Source organism: Triturus cristatus, chromosome 4_1, assembly GCF_964204655.1.
Source record: "Triturus cristatus chromosome 4_1, aTriCri1.1, whole genome shotgun sequence".
Taxonomy (NCBI): domain Eukaryota; kingdom Metazoa; phylum Chordata; class Amphibia; order Caudata; family Salamandridae; genus Triturus; species Triturus cristatus.
In genome coordinates this window covers 846,323,707-846,347,487 of record NC_140585.1, presented here as the reverse complement: position 1 = coordinate 846,347,487, position 23,781 = coordinate 846,323,707, and the positions used below count along the sequence as shown (strand labels likewise).

The window sequence follows — 23,781 nt, the reverse complement described above, 5'->3', positions numbered from 1 at the left end:
ATAGACTGGGGGAAAGCAGAGGGCAAACTAACAGGAGCCGGAATTTTGAACTTTAATAAGAAGTGATCCGACTAAAGGATAGGTATTGCTGGTTCACATTCAATAGAAGAAACATTAGAAAAAATAGGATCTAAAAAATGGCCAGCCTTATGTGTGGGGCCAGAATTGCAGAGAATAATATTCATAGCTAAAAGAACAGCAATGAAATTAGAGCATATGGAATTTGTGGCATCTTCCAAATGAAGGTTCAAATCGCCAATTTGAGAGAAGTTAGTGAATTTCATAAGCAAGGAAGATACCAAGCCAGGCAGAGTAGCAGACCACGAAGAGGAGGGACCAGGAGGGCGATAAACCAAAAGCCCCGAAAAGGAAAATTTAGGGGTAAGTGTAAGTGTGAACAAAGCAGCTTCGCAGTTAGGAAGGTCAACAGAATCCAATTTGCACTGAAAGAGTTGTTTATAAATGATAGCAATCCCCCCACCTATCCCAATGGCTCTATCCATTCGGGCAATGGCATAATTAGAGGGACGGGCAGTAGCAATATCGGGCCCAGAACTGTCATGAAGCCAGGTCTCAGTAAGAAAAAAGGCATCTGGTGATTCCTCCAGGAGAAGGTAAAAAAAAAATCTTTTGTGCTGGGAAAGTGAGCGACAATTTAAGCTTAAAAAGCTAAACTTAGGAGGAGTGTTCTCTGACATCGTAGTTGGCCTACAATCATACTCCAAAGGCTGGACCAAGGAGAAGGAGCAATGAACCCCCGAACTGGTATGGGAAATAGCGTCATCAACAGCTAAAAGAATGCAGTCCGCACGGCTAATCGGCCGTAATGCAAGAAGTTGCGGAGTGGAATAAACTAACCTTGGGGAAGAAAAAGGGGCAGGGGTCGTGGCCCATAACATAACAAACACCTCAGCTGTGTCCTCCAGAGACACAAGGACTCTGGGCTAACTCTCCATCGAGAGAAATGTGAATTTCTTAAATGACTAATCAGTTTCTTCGGGTATACCGTCTCAGAGCAGGGGGTAGCGCCAGACCCAGAAACGGTACTAGAGATACACCCACTGTCTCAGAAGTACAGAGCTTCTTTGATATGGTGAATTATTGCGGGAGGTTCATCCCATACTTCACGGGCCTGAGCCAACCCCTTCACAAACTCACCAAGACAAACTCCACCTGGGCCTGGGGTGCAGAGCAGGAAAGCGCATTTCATAAAATGAAAGAAGCTCTGTTCGCGAACACCACTCTGTCCTACTTTGACCCGTAGAAACCAACAAACATCACAGTGGACAACAGCACAAAAGGGATCAGTACTGTTCTCACATCAACAACAGCAACACGCAGGTGCACTCCCGTTACATATGCCAGTCAGTCCCTTACTGAGACAGAACAGCGCTACTCCCAAATAGAGTGGGAAGACATTGCCTTACACGAGGCATGCATATATTTTCACTTATATGTGTATGGACACCCCTTCGTAGTCACAACGGACCATAAGCCCCTGTTGCCCCTATTCCAAGGATCTGATTCCAAACCACCACCACGTACTCAGAAATGGATGCTTCAGTTACAGGAATATGACTGCCGGGTCAAATACGGGCCTAGCGCCACCAATCCAGCAGACTACCTCTTTTGCCAGCCTCGTGCAGCAACCACCATGGAAGTCTGGGAGGCAAAGGAGACAGAAGTGTTCATCCAATACATCGTTGAGCGGTCCCTGCCACTCCCCTTACCACTTGATACCCTCCGGCAGGCCACCTAGAAAGACAAGTGCCTCCAACTGGCACTAACTGCAATCTAGTCAGGTGAATAGAAAACCCTGAAAGCACAACTGTCACAGAGGACCACTGAAGCCAAGAGGGACAAAGATTCTCTATTCAACATTCTCAAAGAGCTCTCAACAGATGCACGTGGGTGCCTGCTCAGAGGACTGTGTCTATCCAAGTAGCCTCACCAATTGAGCCAAGCAACCAGCCCACCATGGCATCCAGGGGTTAGTCAAGACCAAGAATAGTCTCTGTACCAAAGTATGGTTCCCTAGCATGGACGAGGTGGTGGAAAGAGCGGTAAGGTCCTGCCCATGGTGCCAAGTATCTGGGTCCCCAGAGGCCCCAGCCGGGTGTTTACTGAAGCAAGTTCTCAGCAGCCTTGGGAGTGAACCAGCCTGGATTTAGTCCACCTAACGGATGGAAGATATGCACTAGTCATGATTGATAATTTCACCAAATATCCAGGCGGTAGAGCTTGTCGGGTGTCCAAACTCCTCCGAAGTCATTGCAAATATAGAAAAAATAATTGCCACTCATGGCCTCATGAGTTAGGTGCGAACTGACAATGGACCTCCTTTCCAAGGCCAGGAATTCTCAGAATACCAGGGGCATCAAACATCACAAGGTAACACCATGCTGGCCACAGGCTAATGGAGAGGTGGAGGGGTTCATGTACACCTTGAATAAGGTGATTCCCTTTGCTCATGGTGACCAACAAAAAATGGAGAGAGCAATTTATGGATTCCTATGTGAATATATGCAAATGCCACACTCGACCACCGGCCAAGCTCCAGGGTATGGTAGCATGGGGCGTGTCCTCATTGATATAATTCCACATCACCCGGAATGAATCCCAGACCCCATTGTCGAAGAAAGAGTTCGCAGCAGGAAAGTAGTGACCAATCAGCGAGCGTTAAGCTCAGATTCCTGACATCCAACCAGGAAACTCTGTGCTTGTCAAGGATAGGTACCTGAGCAGCAAATTCCAGTTATCTTTTGAGCATCAACCATGGTATGTAGTGCGGCTCCATGGTACTATGATAACTGTCCGGAGAGGTGATGAAGAGTTCACCCATAACATCTCTTTCTTCAAAAAGGACAACTGGACACCTCGTGAAACTACTGACCTCTCTACAGACACTGATCCTTTGCCGGAGACTGTGGATAGGGGGCCCTCATTGCCTGTAGCTCCGATCCTGAGAGAGGTTTCTCAGGATCCTAAGGAGACTCAGTCGGACCACACCCTAGCAGAAAGAGCTCCAAACAGTGTAGAGGCATTAGCACCCTCCACTCTAGGGTCCTCAGGCCGAAGTAATCACTGGAGATATCATTTGTGAACCAACCCAGCGGCGAACAACCTTTACAAAGCAGTTGTTACACCGCGGTACGTTTACATCGCGGTCATTATAACGCAAGTCGTTACAACAACTTGCGCTGGATGGCGCTATACACTAAGAAATAGTATGATTTACTATTCCAACACTTTACCTACTGTTACGTATGTTGGAGTTGGAATAGTAAATCATACTATTCCTAAGTCCAGAGCCCTCCAGCACAAGTCGTAACGACTTGCGTTGTAATAACTGCGATGTAACGTACTGCGGTGTAACAACCGCGTTGTAACGTCACATATTCAATCCAGCGCCATTTACCTGCCTGAAGAACTTCTTGATCTGATGACCCGATGACACCAGAAGCTAGACATCAGACATCAGACAATGGACTGTGACCCAGGGCGAGGTAACGTTATGTATTGTCAATGTTTGATGCCATTTAAAAAGGAAAGGTTATTGTTATGTTTCATTAAAGTTAGGGAGGAATGTACTGTTTCACCTCGCTGTACATCATAGGGTGGTCTTGAAAGTATCACCCACGTACGTGTGGGTGTTGGTTCAGTCCTGTCCTCAGCACGCAGCATGAATAAAAGTGCAAGACAAAAGGAGTTAGTCAGGAGCCAGCACTATACTAAGTAATGTCTCCATGTCGTCATTAGCCATAAGAGCGGCAGGCCCATCATGACCAACAAGGTCCAATATCACTGCTGCCATGTGGCAATAGTCCACCCACACCCCTTGCCTGCAGTCAAAATGTTTTCCTGCAGCTACTAAGAGTCACTGAAGATGCCCCTTTTCTTCAAACTCTTAACATTTAAGAAAACATTTCTGAAGGTGCAAGTTTTGACCACCTAGTTCTATCTCCACAACACCAACCTCAGCACAGCAATCCACTGCTTAGCTTTGTATGCCTCATATTCACCAGTTGCAATCAAATCATCATCACCTTTGCTTCTCGCATCACATATTTTAAACTGTAAGTGGCCGACTCCTAGATCACTATTTTGCATTAATTGGCACTTTGTTATGCTAAGGTCTTCTCAAACTAAAATCAAATAAGCCTGTACACCCTGAGGTCCATACAAACTGTGGTCCCATGTGACTGGGATGAAAAGTGTAGGCTGTAATGAACTAGGAAGTATCAAATATATTCCTATGGCTTGTTCTTTAACTTCTGAAAACAAACTACAATGTTTTCTATGGTGACTGTTGATTAAAGTACTAGGGAAATGTTCTATAGATATCCTACTTACACCACTGTTTTTTAGAAGCCTACGGTTTTGGGGCCAGATTTATCATTCCTTCATGCAACGCAGCAAAACAACTTGCTGTGAGCAGCGTCAAAGAGAGAGAGCAGAAATATGCCATATCTATCAAGCTATGGTGCATTCCTGCTCTCAGCCTACACTTTTGCAAAATGTGCTGCCTAGTGCCAATGCAGGCAACCTTGCGCCATGGTGCAAGGGTGCCTGTGTTGCAAGCAGGATTGTTTTTGTGCAGAAAGGGATACTTTCCTGCACAAAAACAATCCTCTGGGCCGTTTCCTCTTTTTAAGTGTTCTGCAGAAAGCAGCACACTTAGAAAGAGGAAACAACCAGGAGAAATAAAGATATTTCTTTTGTTGCACCTCCCCTGGGAAAGCGTTTCATTTTGACGCATTGCCAGGTTTACCAGTATTGGTAAATCTGGAAATATGCCAAAATCCATCAGTGGATGCATGGGAATATCCATGCTCTGCCCATGGAATGCCTTCCGAGGGCAGAGTAAAGCAAGGTGGTGACTTACACTGCCTTATGTCATTCTTGATTTACCAAGCAACGCAGGGCCATGCAATGGGGCCTTGCGTTGCTTGGAAAATCTAACTTAGGTATTTTCTTGCCCTTTCGACACCATGATTGACGCATGGGTAACGCAATATCATGATAAATCGGACCCTCAGTGAGTACAAATGAATGTCAAGTACATGAAGAAGATTCATTTTACAATGCAGTCATTCTCTTCTTTGCTAACTGCTGCCTTGTTGTTTAGAAAAATCGATTGATGAGGTTTGCAGAACAGAATTAACTTTTGGACATTCTTGGCTATGAGATTTCTTCCCACTGAAAACAGATTTTTATGTTTTCATTACATTTTCCACAATGGATGGAAGTCTTCTTTCTTTCAAACGTACTCGAAAAAGTGTTTAGCACTTTGATTCTATTGTGTGTGAATGCAGAATCATTAATTAATGTTGTTAATTGTGACATAAGATGTGTTACAAATATCGGTGTCCCTTTCACACACTCACACTATAACTAAATTGTTGGTCCTCAAGCACTTTCCCCTCTTCTATACCCCTACATCCTTGATTGACTTTACCCTAAATTAAGATCACATACCTGTTTTTGTCTTCTGTCCTTGCAAATCCATTAGTCCTTCTCCAATCCCTTCAGTGGAAAGACTAGCAGAGTCATTCCTAGGATTATCTGCTTGGTACTCAATATCCTTTACCTTCAGGCGAGTGAATGGAGTCACAAAGTTAAATCTCAGTGCCAGTTTCCTAGCTTTTTCCATCAAATCTTCTTTCTCCTTAACGTCATTGCTCTTCAACCAAGATGAGAGCAACTCCTTGAGGGTTAGATACCCCCATATTCTTTCCACATGCTCACTGTCCTTGTTACCACTTTCAGCATCAAGGGTATCTTGTTTTATGCCATTCTCTGGCTGGCTAATAGGCACATCTGTTTCCAGAATTACATACTTATTGCTGTTACTGGCTGTGATTCCAACATGCAAGCTTTCTCTGGACTTGTTGACTAGTCTTCCAGCAACAACTATTTCAGATCCATTAAAATAGTTTGGAAAGAGATTCTGAGTGACATCCTCCACAGCAGCCTCGGGATACTCAATGCGGATATCTGACAACAGTGGTGTCCCGATTTCATCGTAGAACCTAAAACATAATTGAAAATTAAAGTGTCAGATCACAGACACAGAATCTATTCCTCCTTAGTGTGTCTCAAGACATTATAGACATAAAAAGTGGATAGACGTATTTTGCCCTTTAATATGTGTTCTATGATTGTGATTCAGCTGAGTCACATTTTGTCTCCTGATTGACACAATAATTTTGACTTTTCTTTCTTGTATTGACACCATGGATCAATCCTGTGTTCTTTCTTTACTGAGAGGATTATGAATCACTATTCTGGTCCTATTATTCTGATCCTATATTTTGAAATGTATTTTTGATGTACTTTGAAAAAGTGTATTATCTCAAAGCTCATTCCTTTACTGTGGTGTTTCCCGAGTCTTTGTTACTTGCCTCTTTTTTCAGTTTTTACTGATCATTTCTAATCAACTAGCTCATCGTTTGACATTTTCTCCATTTATATTTAAACCATTGTCAAGATTTTCCGTCTCTCTTTTTGTTCAGTTTGTTCCTTCAAAAGCACGCTTTCACATTATCTCAACTTCATCAAAAAGTGTTAGCTCTGTTACTCCATTCATCAAATCCCTTTCTAAGACTGAGTTCCTCTTTAGCCTGCCCGTTCAAAACCTTCATATCTCACTCCTTTATGCTCTGTTATCCTTATTATCTTTATCTTGTATCAGTCTGTAATCTTGATGTCTATTTTAGCATTTCACACTTCTTTTCAGCATGTATTGCATATATTGATATACTTTATAATGAGCCCCATCTATCATTTGCTACTTTTTGTTTTGTTTTGAACTCGACTCGAAGGTATTAGAGGTATTAGAGCCCTTTACATGAGCACCAGTTACGTTACAGATAGACTCATTTATTTTGGTAGGCATAGCGATATTAAGTGATTTGCCCAGTATCACAGGATGTTGAGCGTCCCTGCCGAGGCTCAAACCTGATTCCCACACTTCGAGGTTGACTTCTCTGGCCGTTAGGTCACATCCTCTTCCTCTTCCATCAAACATTTGATTCAAACTTTGATACAAGACTTTGATCCTATCACAGATCCTATCTCAGATCAATTACCAATTCTATGGTTTGCCGCCATTCCTATTCAGGATACCTATTAAAACTGAATTGGTAAAAACATGTTTTGTCTTAATTCACCACTGTAATCCTGTTGGATGTATGTGGATTGATGGTCCTCTACTCATCCCATGCTATTTACTATTTATTCATACCTGTCCAGTTTGACATTATCATAAGACGACAACTAGTAGTCTGCAAAACACACAAGTAAATATGCTCAATTTTATTCTGCAGATGAACTGTAGTTTTTCTGCGGCTTACCTCCTATTCACCTTCCATTTCACTTAATTACATTCACCTTAGATAACATATTTGTACTTAATTTCTCTTCATGTTGATTTTCATCATTTGTGTATGGTCTTTTTCCCCCTGTCTTTCTTCTCTTTTCAGTTCTTGTTTTTCAACCTACTTTTTTTTCAGCCTCACATAGTTATATTGTTGCTCCTCATTCTTCTTCTTGAGCTGAAACTCACCTTCATTATTTATCTTAAATTATTGAATATTTGAGCACTTGTGTCCCAAGAATCATTCTGACTACCTTGTTGGAACTCAATACACTCTTCAAAGAAACAATCTGCTGGCTTTGGGCTTTTCTGGCAGAGGAATTTCTCTGTCTTTTTAAATGCACATATAAAGGTTCTGTCACTTCGTGCTTCCTTTTCCCTTGTATACTAGCTGCCTTTCAGCTTGTAGATGCGTGTTCCAATCAAAAGAGTTCTCTGAAAGAAAATATGCCATGATACTTAAAACAGAATAGGATTTAGGACTTAAAACGACATTCTAATATTTTCCCACAGCATGATTTCCCTGTGCATGAGAGCACTAAGAGGCTACATTTCTTTCTCAAACAACGCATCCAACTAGTTTACACAGCAAACTTAAGGAGTCATCCTTTCCCCAACACCCCAGTACCTAGACAGATGCCAGAGTGTAAAAGGTACTCTAGGAGGGTGTTGGTGCTATGTCAACCCTCAAAGCAAAATAGTCTGAATTTGACCAGGGTCATTGGAATTATGTGATTTGGTAGCTGCAGCATTTTCTGCATAGTTATACATTTCCCACACTTGTCAGATAATCCATTGTCTGCCGCATAACCTGCAGATTGTAACAAATAAAATGGTTCTAGCTCAAATGAATAAAAAGTTACTAAAAATGCAGACACGTATGCCACCTAGTGAAAGGCCCTTTGCAAAAGTTGTCTTGTCACATTTCCGTTGCTAATTACTATCTTGGTGTCACACACTGGTGCCAGTGAGTTAAAACAAATGCCCAGACAGTCTTAATAAGTGAAAAAAATGACAAAATAATGAAGTAATACTATAAAAAATGATCAGCATTATGGAGCGTAATTTGCCTTTTCTTGCCACATAATTTAGTCGCCGCTGTTGCATAACTCCAGTGGCCTTGAATATGACATTAGATATAAACTCACATGAAGCTGATTTTCATGCTTGTACTTCTAAAGCATAGGCATCTCCCCAGTGGCCCAACCAATGTTGTTTACTTTGAACTTTGCATTATGGCTAGTATGAGTCCAAAACATAATAATTATTGCTAATGACCCGTTCTGTTCCACTGCCAGATGTCCTCAAGCTCTCTGAAGCACTCACTGTGCTGGTTCCCTGGGAAGGTCATTAGAACTCTTCATCCTGGAATGTGTATTGCCCAATTCTCAACTATTGGGGCCTTCCACTCTGTCGAAGAAGTTATTTATTTGTTTATTTAGTTAGTTTTTGCGTGTGTGTGTTTTATTTTCAGGGTGTTATTAATAGTGCTAAACATATCGCTTTGTGGCCACTGCACGGTTCTGTTTTAGTCCAGTTCATTGAAGTATGGGTCTTCGCTTAATGTAAGAGGGGTAAACATGCACATGTCAGGCATATGTAAAGACTTCAGATGGAGACAATGCTCTCTAAAACAGTAATTATGGGAAGAAATAATATTGAAGCTCACTACCGAGTGAACCTTTCTGATGGAGATATTGTAATGAAGTTCACTAAATTAGATTTGGATTGATTTAGTTTATTTATGAAGTTCACTAAATTAGATTTGGATTGGTTTAGTTTATTTATGAGGAAGAAAATATTAACTTCAAATTTATTTTTTGTTCCAGAAAATATGAATTCTCAATAATTTTGAAATTGTAGCCAATACCCAGCCTCTCAGTTGCATGGTGTGGAGGGATGCTCTGTCACTCTAACCCACTTCCTTGCTTGTCCTCTGAATCGCGGTGCTGTTAGAAGGTGGGAGTAGTCACGTTTTCATTGGGAAACCCCTATTTTGACGACAATGTTAATCCCGACGGTTCTTTATGTGTTTCTTTTTGTATTGACTCTTAGGGGAAATCAATTGATAGTGGGCAGAAGGGGCTATATGGTGTGTGCATTTTCATTGGGTAGGAATCTGCACTAAATATTGTAAATGGTGACAGGTAGAGGCGGCAAGTTTGGCAACTGACTTAGCAGTGGAGTCCCTTACACACACCCCACTTTTCAGGTACCCTGAGCATCTTCTTTGCTACCTTTCTTGGGGGATAAAGGGAGTTCTCACATGTCACCCTGATGAAATGATAACAAACACAGCCTCAACCCGTAACCTCAACATATATGCGTTAGCATGCTACCGGTCAGTACTGAACACTAAAGAACACTGTATATGGACTGGCACACTGCGGATGAGCGTTACCAGATATTGCTGTGAACTCTCACTTTCAAGGCGGTTTTACTCACCTTCATCTTTTTAAAGTCTATTTTCCCCCCAAAAGTATATTCCAGGTAGGTGAACGCTGAGATAGCGAGGCCGACGAACAACCCTCTGGGTCAGTGCAAACCATCTGAAGCAGCTGTGAGCTGCCCGGTCTGCTGGTACGTATCGATGTCCTGCCTGTGGAAGGGGGCTGGAGCGCGAAGCTCTAATAATGATATGAACGAAGATCATGCGTTACAGTGGTGCTTCAGAGGTGCGAGGCATGCTACATGCGTATATTTCAGGCGGGAACATGCAGGCTCACCAACTGGCACACTACTCATGCGCACTGCACACTGAGGGCACTGTATGTGCAATGTCAAGCACTGAACACACTGAGTATGGAGAGGCACTCTAGTGAGTAGCACTGAACCCAAAACAGTGATGGGCACATAATAGTAATAGCAACGTATGTAGGCAGGGGCTGGGTACTATAGACATTGAATATTGATGTGCATTATATACTGATGCTTCCTAAACATCCAAGACTGCTGTTCACTGCTTGGCACTGTACTTTTAGTCATTTAGCCCAACTGAGCAATGACAACAGGTGGGAACTAAATAATGATGGGCTGTGGGCAACCTAGCTGACGGGCCTTGAATGCACACGAGAAATAAATATAGACGGCTACTGAGCACAACAGGGCACAAATCTGCATAGGCACCGAATAATGATGTATACTGAATACAGCTGAGCACGAAGATCTGTCTGCACTAATTGATTAATGACTCATAAAAATACTGATGGACAAGCAAAAAAATTGGCCGTGAAATAGTTAGATCCGGTAGGACATTTATTTCCAAAGATATCCTGATGTTCAGAGTTCATAGAAGGAGATTTCTGGCACCGACCCAATGGTGATGCTATGAATGCTATAGTTCATATCGGATATTGGTTTAGGCTTCATTATTGCTCATTAGTGTGTACATCGTAAAATGTAGAAAACTTAAAAAAAGATGCAGCCTTATATATAAACTGGAGACTCAATAGGGAGACTCGATTTCTAACCTAATTTACCCACTTGTCTATGCTGTGGGGTCCTGAAAATATTGCTTGATTTCCCTGGGCCCTATGTCTGTTTTCTACTAAAACAGGTCATAAATGATTCTATTGAGTGCTATATTAAATGGTCCTCTGCAAGGAGCTGTGTATATATCATTAGAAGTAAAAATCAATTTAAGCGCACGCAGCGGCTTTAGAGTGCCTGTTTTGGTCCCGAACATTCTGAGGCGACTACAGCATGATGATGGCAAAGGTGGGGCAAATTGCCATCGCATTAGCACTGCTCCCCGTACCAACCCTTTCAGCTGTGCTGCCGCATCTTCCTCCACCTGGATCCTCCGCATCATGCCGCAGTTTTCCAGGGACATCTTTTCGAGAAGCTTGTAGTCCACGTCGAAGCCAATGCCGATGCTGAACAGGCAGAACTTGTTGTGGATGGCGTTCTTTGTGCTGCCCAGGATGCTTGACGTCTGCGTGACGCCAACCGTGGGCCGCCCGTCCGTCAGAAAGATGATCAGTGACACGCTGCGCTCGTGCCGGCCATGCTGCGTTATGTAGTCACTGAGCAACTTCGCACCAGTCTGAATTGCGCCATTGATATTAGTGCCTATAAAGACAGTAAAGGAAAATAAATGTTTAGAATTTTTATTGCCAAAGTAATGATATTTAGCATCAAACATACATTAATCAGTCTTATGAGCTACAGTAGCAAGGGAAGGGGGCTAGCATACATTAGAATTGGGCTGTGACTTTGAATAGAGCAATAAGGGCGGAAACGAGTCAGTCTTTGCGCGTGCATAAGACTTAGGAAGTCATTTAGAGTTTTGCGGGGCAGAGATACCACTGTAATTCATGATTGATCCTGCCTCTCAAACGTACAGCTCACCCACCCAATTTAGAGCTCAGTGAACCACTGGCTTTCTGTCAGCCCTTAACAGTTTACCCATCTGCTACTGGGCTGCCAGGTCAGAGTGGCCTTTGCCCACTCCTATTTATGGAAGGGTGACCATCACTAGATTTCCCTGTCCTGCGCCATGATGCATGGTGGTCACAGAGAAGGAAATCACCCAATGACCTAGACCTCTCACACAGGGTGGAAAAAAGGCCAATTTTGTTTTCAGGCTTAACTTAGAGGCAAGTTATAAAGTATTTATGCAGCACTTCAAACAGTAAAATAGTAAAAACACACACAAGAAAAATACCACACCAATTTAGAAACATATAGTAGTAACATTTAATAGATTATTTGAAACCAAAATGACAAAAATCCAATCAGTAGAACCGGGGATATGCAATTTTAAAGATTTAAGTGAAAAAGATGCCTAGAATTACAAAGCTCCAACTGCGGTTATCTGGTCGTGCTGGATCGAGACAAAATCACAAGCTCAGGTCGACTGCGAAGGAGCATTGGCTAGCTACACGGACCAAGTTAGGCCCACTGAACAAAAGTACTCTATATCCTGGTTGTGAAGTCCTGCATCATGATTGCGTTGCGCAACAGAGACAATGCAAGGTCCTTGTGTCGAGATGAATAGTGCAGTGGCACATCCGAGAGAGCTGTGGTGGCTATGTGAGGTCTGTGCATGGAGATGCATCAAGCAGCGGTGGTTCTAAGGAGCTACGGCAGCAATGAGAGGTTTGTGCGGGGAGATGCATTGCGCAGCAGCAGTTCTGGGGAGCTGCAGTGGTGATGTGATGTCCTGAGTGGAGATGTATGGCAGAGCAGCAGTTCCAAGGGGCTGCAGACTGCCATGCGAAGTACTGCATCGCGAATGTGTTGCAGAGTCTTGTGAGGCGATGCATCGCACTGTGTTGGTTCTGCTCAGATTACAGATGAGCTGACGGAGCACCTTCAGGCCCACTTCCAAGGGACCACGACTGGGGTGGCACCACTTGGGGGGACAGAACTCACAGCTGGCAGAGTCCGGGTGCTGGGTTCAAGGTTGTTGGAACCTCTTCTGTCCCTGACGCTCTGATCAGGAGGCCAGCCAACTGGGCCTTGATGGCAGCCTGGGTTCACGATGCAGGTCTAGTCCTTCACTCAGGCAGCAGGGCAGCAAGCAGCAGTAGTAGTCCTTCTTGCAAAGCAGCACAGTGGGTCCAGTGTTTATACCTGGTGCCTATTTTGAAGTAGGAGAAGTTTGTGGAGGTTTCAACCCCCAGAGTTGTTTGGAATTTCCTGCTTCCCTGCCCTGGCCTCAGATTGTCTAGGGAATTGTGTCAAACCCTTTGTGAGTGTACTCAGGCAGAGCCTTTGTGGTGTGCAAGTGTGTTAGGTGACAGCTCCCCCCCATCAAGTCAGAGATGGCTCATCCTGCCATCACCTATCTTCTCCTTTGGCTCACTGTCTGGAAGCAATACACAAAGATCAACTGCCAGCTACAACTGGTTGTGTGACCCAGTATACAGGCAGCAGACACCAAATAGTCAGGGCAAAAAAATGCAACTTTGCTCAAAGTGGCATTTTCAGAATTGTGAATTAAAATACAATTTTACCATGAAATAGGGCTTTAAATTACAATTCTTTAGACACTAAACTTGACTTCCTACCTGCTCCCAATTGAATGTTATCACTTATTAAATGTAATACGTTAACCCAATATTATCCTATAGGACAGGTAGGCCTCACCGTAGGGAAAATGAGTTTTTCTCTACCAGAACATGTAAAACTTAAGTGTACAAGTTTGACTCTCTTTCAAATGCACTGCTTCCTGCCCTATGGGCTGTTTAGGGCATACCCTAGGGGTGTTTTTTTATGTATTAAAAAGGAAAGCTTAGTCTAAATGGCAGTTTAAAACTGCACCCACGGGCTGCAATGGCAGGCCTGAGCTGTTTAAAGGGCTACTAAAGTGGGTGGCACAATCAGTTCTGCAGGCCCACTAGTAGAAATTAATTTACAGGCTCTGGGTACATGTAGTACAGCTCTACTAGAGACTAACAAGTAAATTAAATATGCCAATTGGGTGTAAGCCAATTTTACCATGCTTAAATGAAAGAGAACAAGTACTTTAGAATTGGTTTGCAGTGGTAAGGTGCACAGAATCCTAAGGCCAACCCAAACAAGATCAGTGAAAATGGAGGAGGAAGGCAACATGTTTGGGGTAGGACCACCCTAAGGCTGTCAGGTCTAACAAGAATCAGCTTCAGGATTTAACTCCATGCACATATCCAAAGGGTATCTAGTTAGCAGAATACTCTGCACAAATAAACACTAACATGAAAGAATTGAGAACTAAAAGCAGGAGGATTTTGAGTGAACAGTTGGTGAATTCTTATTCTTCCATTGCCACACCAGGTGTTACAGAATTTGGGTTGGTGGGGAAAATGCCAAATAATTGTAACTTTGTTAGTCAATTGGCAATAAAGTTGAAAGTGTCATATTCTCAAATATCACATTCCCCCTTTCATCTCAAAACTCATATTAAAGAGATGTTCCAATATACAAGGCGCCTTTCTCACCTTATAAATATGACCTATAACTAGTGAAAAAGAGGGAGGATTTGTCTATCGAGAAGGCAGAAGTTGACTTAAGGTGAACCATCTACGAGATTAGTGATGATAAAAATGTCTATTAAATCGTGGCACCCTTCATTAAGATGATGAGGGTTTCGACTACGTTTGGCAAAGTAGACTTCCAGTTTCAAATAGTTGAATGAGCAAGGAGGATGACAATACCCTACTGAGAGAATTTTTTGATTTACTGTAAGGTCAGAGTGATTCCTGAAGTGACCCATGTCAACAAAGTTGAGCTGTCTTACCAGAAGTGGCATCAACAAACAGTGTGAGGTTAAACATGTACACAGTGCTGCAAGAGATTCCCAGATGTGGCTACAGGCTTTATGTTGTGCTAGGGCAAGGTAATCTTGCCATCCTCTGGCCTCTATTTCAAATATGTTGGGCACAGGATAATTTGCACCACAAGGTAGCTATGCTGCTCCTTCCAGCTTTGAAAAAAGGCACAACACAGTGGAGTCGGATTCTCCCCCTTGGGTCACTTCTCCTCTGGCCGCTGTGTTGCTTCTCTCCCACAACCCTCTCTTCCATGTTTTTTTCGTCAAAGCACTTAGTGAAGCAGTCTGGCTCAGGGATACCACCCTGGGCTGTCAACAGCAGCAAAGAGGATTGCTACTTTCTAATCCAAATAACATGTCAATCATTTAGACTTTTGCCATTGTAGCTTCCCATTGGCTGGCTTTGGAATTCCACTTTTATGTCTGCCTGGAGCAAACGATTAGTTGGGTTCTCTGTCTGTCAGCAGGGGCATCCCACAAAGATATAAAAGTGTATTAGTACAAGATGTCGCATACACACACTTACAGAACTATAATTGAGTGGAAAGACTGCAGGCTCCCACCAAGTACGTATCTCAAAACAATAAAGTATTTCGAGTTGTATATTTCGGTCAAGAATAGGAATGTCATCCCTGCTGTAAGCCTCATCCTCAGCCTCCATACTATAACACACCATCCACAGACATGGCATGTTTAATTACTCATATTTGAAATCCAGTGCAATACAGCAAGGTAGGCTTCTCTATGTTACTTACACACATACATGCACACACATGTTTGACCGATTCCTGTGAACAAATTTGCTCTACTGTTGTGTGTTTGTGTGAATGCGCTATTAAATGTGTGTGTGTAAGAAGGGGGGGTCTCTAGTTGGCAGTAGTATGCACCCTGTCCAAGAAGGGACCCTTCCTTCTAGTGAGGCTGATTAAAGTACACACCTAAGTTGCCTGTGCTCACCCTCTGGTAGCTTGGCACAGATCAGTCAGGCTAAACTACAGAGGCAACGTGGAAAGCATTTGTATATAAATCTCACACAACAGAGAAAGGCTTCACGGCACACATAGAAATACTATACAATAGAAACAGGAAAATCAAAAAAATTCTTAATACTGCCCTCACACACTTGGTAGTGTCATGCTTCATCATTGGGCCGCATCATACATCCAGGTGCAGACAAACACACTGGATGGAGCGCGATTTTTTTAGATAGAGAATGAAGAGCAGTGGTGAAGGTAGTGTGTAATAGAGAAAGACAAAAACACAAAAGTGTCACTCAAATTATAAAGGAAAATCATTTTTTTCTAGAAAAAAGGGGGACCAAGAGAGGTGCAGATATGCTTCTAAAACTCCCTAGAGGTTAAACCATACCTATTTATTCTGTGTCAACCTCTGGCAGGATTAAAATTATCAATATGGGGTATTCAGGGAAGGTAACGACCCTTCTATCCCCACTGCAATTACCAACATGTTTCTGCCAGTTTTTTGTGCGCCAGACAGGGTCGCTCTGGCATTCGTCAGGGTGTTGGTCCCTATTTTTATGGTCTGTACCCCTATTAGGGTATTTTTTACCTTCTTACTCTGTCAACGTGGGCTTTGTCCCAACGTCTCTTTTCTCTGGAAAGTACCAGGAGGAATCTCAATTCTAAAATAAAAGAGAAACGAAAAAAAAAAAAACGGGAGAGAAAAACCAACCTTGATTTTCATACTCATCAATATTTTCCATTGCCTTTACTCATATCAAAATTCCCATGCATTATTAAAAAAAAGAGAATTTCATCGCAGCCAATACATTTAAGCATACACCTTGACCCCTCACCGTGGGCACACCAAACCCTACGTGTGCCTACTAGCTCCGACACAACGTGGCTCCAATGGTCGGTTTCAAGCCTGTGGGTGTATTCTTTGCATCAATACTCTATGGCTTAGAAAGAAACGAGCCACAGATCCCAGTGAGTTAAAATCGTGCACAATATAGTTATCCATATTCTTAATTACTTACAAGAGTTTACGGATTTATATTCTAAACCCGGGACGGGTCGTCACACTCTGGAAATGTGTGATTCATCAAGAAACATAAAAATAGAAGAAGAAGAGAGACCAGGACAGTAACGTTACTATCATGCTGAACACACATAGATCATCATGTGCCCCCGCCTCTACTTCCTCTAAAAACTATTTTATCTAAGTTGGCATTCATCCTTAGTATTCTGCATACTCCACTTAATCTCCATTCCTCAAACAGATTAGGGTCCCGCTGATGTGCGAGTTCGGGATACTCTGAAGACACACCCAATCACCGTTTCGTTCGAGACTAAACTCAAATGAGCCACTACTCACTACTCTAAAGAAGCACTGTCTCTGGTAGCCCCTCACGCGTCCTCCGTCGACGCCGATCAGGATATCTCGAATCTCACTATAAAGGGGCAGCAAGACTTAGTCCCACCTCACTTTTCTGGAACGTTACGCCAGTTCCCATGATTCCTAGCAACTCGCCAACATAGAAAAAGGATACTCCGTATAGAGTATATCCGAGAAGTGACTACTGTGGCGGCCATTTCTCAAAGGTCTTATTCATGTTTGGCAAAGGTCTTATGCTGTCTTGCCAACAAAAAAACGATGTTTATGTGTATATTTTTTTCTTCGGGCATAATCGCAAGGTGGTTTATGTATATATTGATCTTCGGATTTGATCGCAAAGTTCAAATTTCCACTGGTGTAAATAATGATTAAATGAACGGGCGTTTTTTACCAATCTTGTTCTATAAATATAGACCCACGGGAACACTTCCCTTTTTAAAGAACAAGCTCACAATCTGTCTTAGTCAGTATATGTAGTTACTAGATTTACTTAGGACACATCTCTTTCATCGTATATATGTGACAACCATAGCAATGATATTCAAAAACCTGATCTATTCGATCTGGCCAAAAAAAAAATGTGACCAGCTTCTTTTGTACTTGCATGAATGGTTAATTTTTTCATTATACCATGTAATTGGAACCAGGGTCTACCATCATTCAACCCCTTTACATTGCTTCTAAGTCTTTCGACCCACCTTTGTTCTCTTACCAGGAGGAAGTTCGAAATGTCGCCCGTGTTTGGCGGGATAAAGGGTTTATCTAACACCACCCACCTCAACTCGTTTTCCTTATGTTTATGTTCATAGAAGTGAGCAGTCAATTTTGTATTGGTCTTTCCACATCGTATCGTACTCATGTGGTCCAATATGCGGGTTTTGACTTTCCGAGTTGTCATGCCCACATATTGCATCTCACAGGGGCACATGAGTAGATAGATAACATTTTCAGTATTACACGTGGAGTGTTGTCGCAACTCCCACGGTTGACTTAGTCCTAAGTCTATACTTTTTCCGTTCATAGACCCTGGGCACGCTCTACAATATCCACATGGATAATGTCCTACTACTGGTGGCAGGAACTGATTACGATTTAGTGAATTACCCGGGTCCCTTAGTGACCTCGGGCGTGTGTTCACAATCATATCTTTAATGCTCACACTCTTCTTAAAAGAGAAAAGGGGGGTGGGTTGATTCAATCCATTTGAATTCAGGATACGCCACTTCTTCTGTACAATTTTTTTCAAATGGTTAGAAATTGTATTATATGTGGTCACACATATGCTCCTTTCTTGGGTCTCTCTCGTGTTGGTTTCCAATAGAGACTCTCTGTCACAGTTTCTGGCTCTCTTCTGTGCTTTCTTAATAACATTCTCAGGGTAATCTCTGTTCCTAAGTTTAGCACTAAGATTCTCTGCTTCCTTTTTGTAATCAGAGACATTCGAGCAGTTTCTGCGAAGATGCAGGAACTGCCCGTAGGGCAGATTTTCCCTTATTGAGCGAGGGTGAAAGCTATAGAAGGATAGTAAGTTATTCCTATCCGTTTCTTTATGGAAGACACCACTGACTAAGGTTCCCCCCTCTGCTTTGATGTTTAAATCCAGGAAGGGGAGAGTGTCATTCGTTATTGAACCCGTGAAGAAAAGAAACTCATTCCTTTGATTCAACCAAGTTAAAAAGGTCTCCGCAGAGGCTCTGCTACCCCTCCAGACTATGAGCACATCGTCTATATACCTGTGCCACTCCCTGATGTGGTTCTGGAAGGGATTTGTAGATGGGAAGATAGTTTCTTCTTCAAACTTGGAAACTTAAAGGCAGGCGAAGCTAGGGGCACAGGAACTCCCCATAGATGTACCATGGGTTTGCAGATAGAATTGATCTCCAAATTGAAAAAAAAAATTTGTGAGTGCCAATTCCAGCAAGCAGTGAATGAATGTTCTCGGGGTCTGGAATTCCCAATCTTCTGAAAAAAGGATATTTTCAATAACCCTCAGGGTTTCTCGTTGGGGAATATTAGTATATAAGGACTCTATGTCCAGACCAATCAAAAGATCTCTGTCTCTATCGAACTCCAAGTCTTTGATAAGGTTTAGTACTTCACGGGTGTCTTTCAAATAAGCTGGCATCTTTTGTACAATGGGCCGCAGGAAGAAATCACAAAACTTAGAGAGAGGTTCCAGAATCGAGTTCACTCCCGAGACGATAGGACGCCCAGGAGGAGGGCGTGCCAATTTATGCACTTTAGGTAAAGTGTAGAAGTAGGGAACTGTGGGATGCTGATTACATAGAAATAATGCTTCCTTTTGACTGATCCAATCGTTGACCAGTGCTTCCTCTATGAGTGAGGAGATCTGGACCTTCAGTTCTTCTGTAGGGTCATCATTCAGGATAGCATAGTTTCTTCTGTCATTGAGCAGGTCATTGGTTGTTATAAGTGTCTAGATCTTGGATCACTATAGCGCCTCCCTTGTCAGCCGGTTTTATGACTATTGTCCTATCATCTCTGAATAAGACCTTTGAGAAATGGCCGCCACAGTAGTCACTTCTCAGATATACTCTAGACGGAATATCCTTCTTCTATGTTGGCGAGTTGCTAGGAATCATGGGAACTGGCGTAACGTTCCAGAAAAGTGAGATGGGACTAAGTCTTGCTGCCCCTTTATAGTGAGATTCGAGATATCCTGACCGGCGTCAACTGAGGACGCGTGAGGGGCTACCAGAGACAGTGCTTCTTTGGAGTAGTGAGTAGTGGCTCATTTGAGTTTAGTCTCGAACGAAAAGGTGATTGGGTGTGTCTTAAGAGTATCCCGAACTCGCACATCAGCGGGACCCTAATCTGTTTGAGGAATGGAGATTAAGTGGAGTATGCAGAATACTAAGGATGAATGCCAACTTAGATAAAATAGTTTTTAGAGGAAGTAGAGGCGGGGGCACATGATGATCTATGTGTGTTCAGCATGATAGTAACGTTACTGTCCTGGTCTCTCTTCTTCTTCTATTTTTATGTTTCTTGATAAATTTGATGAATCACACATTTCCAGAGTGTGACGACAAGAGCACCTCCCCAACCATCCCGGGTTTAGAATATAAATCCGTAAACTCTTGTAAGTAATTAAGAATATGGATAACTATATTGTGCACGATTTTAACTCACTGGGATCTGTGGCTCGTTTCTTTCTAAGCCATAGAGTATTGATGCAAAGAATACACCCACAGGCTTGAAACCGACCATTGGATCCACCTTGTGTCGGAGCTAGTAGGCACACGTAGGGTTTGGTGTGCCCACGGTGAGGGGTCAAGGTGTATGCTTAAATGTATTGGCTGCGATGAAATTCTCTTTTTTTTAATAATGCACGGGAATTTTGATATGAGTAAAGGCAATGGAAAATATTGATGAGTATGAAAATCAAGGTTGGTTTTTCTCTCCCGTTTTTTTCTTTTTCGTTTCTCTTTTATTTTAGAATTGAGATTCCTCCTGGTACTTTCCAGAGAAAAGAGACGTTGGGACAAAGCCCACGTTGACAGAGTAAGAAGGTAAAAAATACCCTAATAGGGGTACAGACCATAAAAATAGGGACCAACACCCTGACGAATGCCAGAGCGACCCTGTCTGGCGCACAAAAAACTGGCAGAAACATGTTGGTAATTGCAGTGGGGATAGAAGGGTCGTTACCTTCCCTGAATACCCCATATTGATAATTTTAATCCTGCCAGAGGTTGACACAGAATAAATAGGTATGGTTTAACCTCTAGGTAGTTTTAGAAGCATATCTGCACCTCTCTTGGTCCCCCTTTTTTCTAGGAAAAAATTTATTTTCCTTTATAATTTGAGTTACACTTTTGTGTTTTTGTCTTTCTCTATTACACACTACCTTCACCACTGCTCTTCATTCTCTATCTAAAAAAATCGCGCTCCATCCAGTGTGTTGGTCTGCACCTGGATGTATGATGCGGCCCAATGATGAAGCATGACACTACCAAGTGTGTGAGGGCAGTATTAAGAATTTTTTTGATTTTCCCGTTTCTATTGTATAGTATTTCTATGTGTGCCGTGAAGCCTTTCTCTGTTGTGTGAGATTTACATATTGTTAAGGGAGTCAGAGAAGACTTGGGGCCTTATGTAGGTGGGCTTGCATTTACCACTTCATAAATACCGAATCATACCGATTCGGTATTTATGAAGTGGTAAATGCTATGTAGGTAATGAGTCGGTAATTATTACCGATTCGTTAACATTCGGTAATTACCGAATCGGTATTTACCGATTCGGTAATGAGGCATACCTTCCCATTGATGGGAAGGTATGCCTCATTACCGAATCGGTAAATACCGATTCGGTAATGGGGGGGAACACATGCAAGGGTGGCAGGGTGTCACAATGACACCCTGTTGCACCCCTGAAACGGCCATGTGTGCACATGTGGCACACATACATGCCCTAAGGGCATGTATGTCTGCCACATTGCACACTTGTAGGCGCTTTGAAATGCATTTCCACATCCATTCTTCATTTACCACCAACTATTAGTTGGTGGTAAATACCGACTCCAAACATCACCCACACACTCCCCCTACATCTCATTTCTGTATTCGGAATTTACCGAATCGGTAAAATTACCAAATCGGTATTTTTTCCGATTCGGTAAATTCCGAATACAGAAATTGTCCCCCTACATTCCAAAAGCCTAAATACCGGTCGGTAACGGTATAATTACAGAAAATCGGCCGTTACCGACCGGTATTTGGCTACCTACATGAGGCCCATAATCCCTTGTCTCTTTTTTATTGTGATATTAAGCATTTGTATATAACACACAGTGAAAACACCACAAATGGACACCACACTAGTTTAGAAAAATAAAGTATCTTTATCTAAACCAAACAAGACCAAAATGACAAACATCCAAAATACAGATATCAAAATATGACTTTTAGAAGGTAAAAGCAGTTCTGTCAATAGGAAACTATGGATGCATCACTTTTAGCACAAAGTACCTGGGATGCATCAAAATCACAAGCAAAAACAGACACAGGGAAGGTGATGCATCAGTTCCTTATGCACAGGGAAGAGGATGTATCGGTTCTTGACTGAAGGGGAGGTGAAGCGTCGGTTCCTTACTGTCACGCAGGGGAGGTGATACGTCGGTTCATTACTGAAGAGGAGGTGATGCGTCAGTTTCTTACTGTGCGGGGAGGAGATCCGTTGGTTTCTTACTGTAGTCCCAGCATTGTTGTAGATTTGGGGCACAGGTGCGATGCTTGGAAAATCCAGACATGCTGGTGGTGATATAGTGACTGCAAACCTGGTGCTGCATCGATTTCTCCAGCCGCCGACCAGCGATGCTTCGATTCTTCTTGCTGCTCAGGAGGGCCTGCATCGGAGTCGGTGTGATGATCTTCGATGTCGGAGATTATTGCACGGGACTCGGTGTTCTGCAGATTCTCAGGCCGCTGGCAGATGCTGTTATGATGTTTCAGCTGCAGGGGCTGTGTCGGGAAGTTTTCCCGCATGGCGGTGCTACATGTGAAAATTCAGCCACAAGGAGGGCGAAGAATCGATTTTCTCCAGCTCTTCAGTTCTTGGCAGCTTCCTGTAGCAGAAACAACCTCCAGAGGCCCAGAACAGGAATAGGCCCCACCTGGCAGGCCAGAACTCCCAGCAGTGGAGTTCAAGGAAGCTGTGGGTGACGTTTTTGTGTCCCTAAGACTTCAGAACAAGAGGCCAGCAAACACAAGCATTTGGAGATTCTTCTCAAGCAGGTTCACAGCAAAGTCCAGTCTTTGTCCTGTCCTTGGCAGAAGAAGCAACTGCAGGCCAACGCAGCAAAGCACCACAAAGAAAAGGGTCAGCCTCCTCCTCACACCTCTTGAGCTCTTCTCCTAGGCAGACGTTGCTCTTGATTCAAGAAGCGATCTAAAGTTCTGGGGTTTTAGGTCTAATATATATATCCCATTTTCTCTTTGTAGTTTTTGTTCTAAGAGTCCCTGAGCTCAGTAAAACCAGTTCTGTCCTGTCTAGTCCAGCTTTGTGACAGGAGGTGGAGACAGCATTGTGCAGAGCAGACACAATGTAGAAAGGGCTATTCAGCCTGGCTATGAGTCACCCAGGAAAGGCAGGACACACCTCAACTCCCCTTGTGACTGTCTAGAGTGAATGTCACTCCTAAACCAGACGGTGAATCCACAAACAGGCAGAGGCACACAGAATGGTTAAGCAAGAAAATGCCCACTTTCTAAAAGTGGCATTTTCAAACTCACAATTTAAAAAACACCTTCACTAAAAGGTGTGTTGTTAAAGTCTGACTTCAAAGAGCATAACCTCCAAATCTCAAGCTGTTCCCAATTGAGAGTTACAGAGGTAAAATGTTACAGTGCAGATGCAATGATAGCCTATGGGAGAGCTAGTCCTTGCAATAGTAAAGAATGAAATGCATAGTATTTCACTATCAGGACATGTAAAACACAATAGTACATGTCCTACCTTTAACATACACTGCACCCTGCCCATGGGGGTATCTTGGGACTACCTTAGGTGTTGTCCACAAATAGGAGCCAAGGGGGTGGAAAAGAACAGGTCGCCCCCCACTCACAAACTTCAACACAAGAAAAGACCTGTTCAGTCAACTGTATGGACTGCTATGGGCGTCCACCATATGTTTTCACAATCACACACTTTTGTGTGACAAGACAGTGGATCAGTAGCTCCCATCTGCCATAGAGTGACCTCAATCACTAATTTATTTTAAAACCTAGTGTTGATGCTGTCTCTGCTTGTATAGCCCTCCCACAGA

At 42.9% G+C, this 23,781-nt stretch overlaps 1 protein-coding gene across 1 annotated transcript in view; it reads right to left on the bottom strand.

Moving 5' to 3' along the window:
- The window catches only part of ITIH5 (inter-alpha-trypsin inhibitor heavy chain 5), a 296,926-nt gene that overhangs the window by 43,898 nt on the left and 229,247 nt on the right, over positions 1-23,781 (bottom strand). The window contains exons 9-10 of the mRNA XM_085653539.1: positions 11,140-11,449; positions 5,479-6,032 (exon numbers count right to left, since the gene is read on the bottom strand). Coding sequence (XP_085509665.1) covers positions 5,479-6,032; positions 11,140-11,449 — 864 coding nt within the window. The remainder of the gene's footprint in view (positions 1-5,478; positions 6,033-11,139; positions 11,450-23,781) is intronic.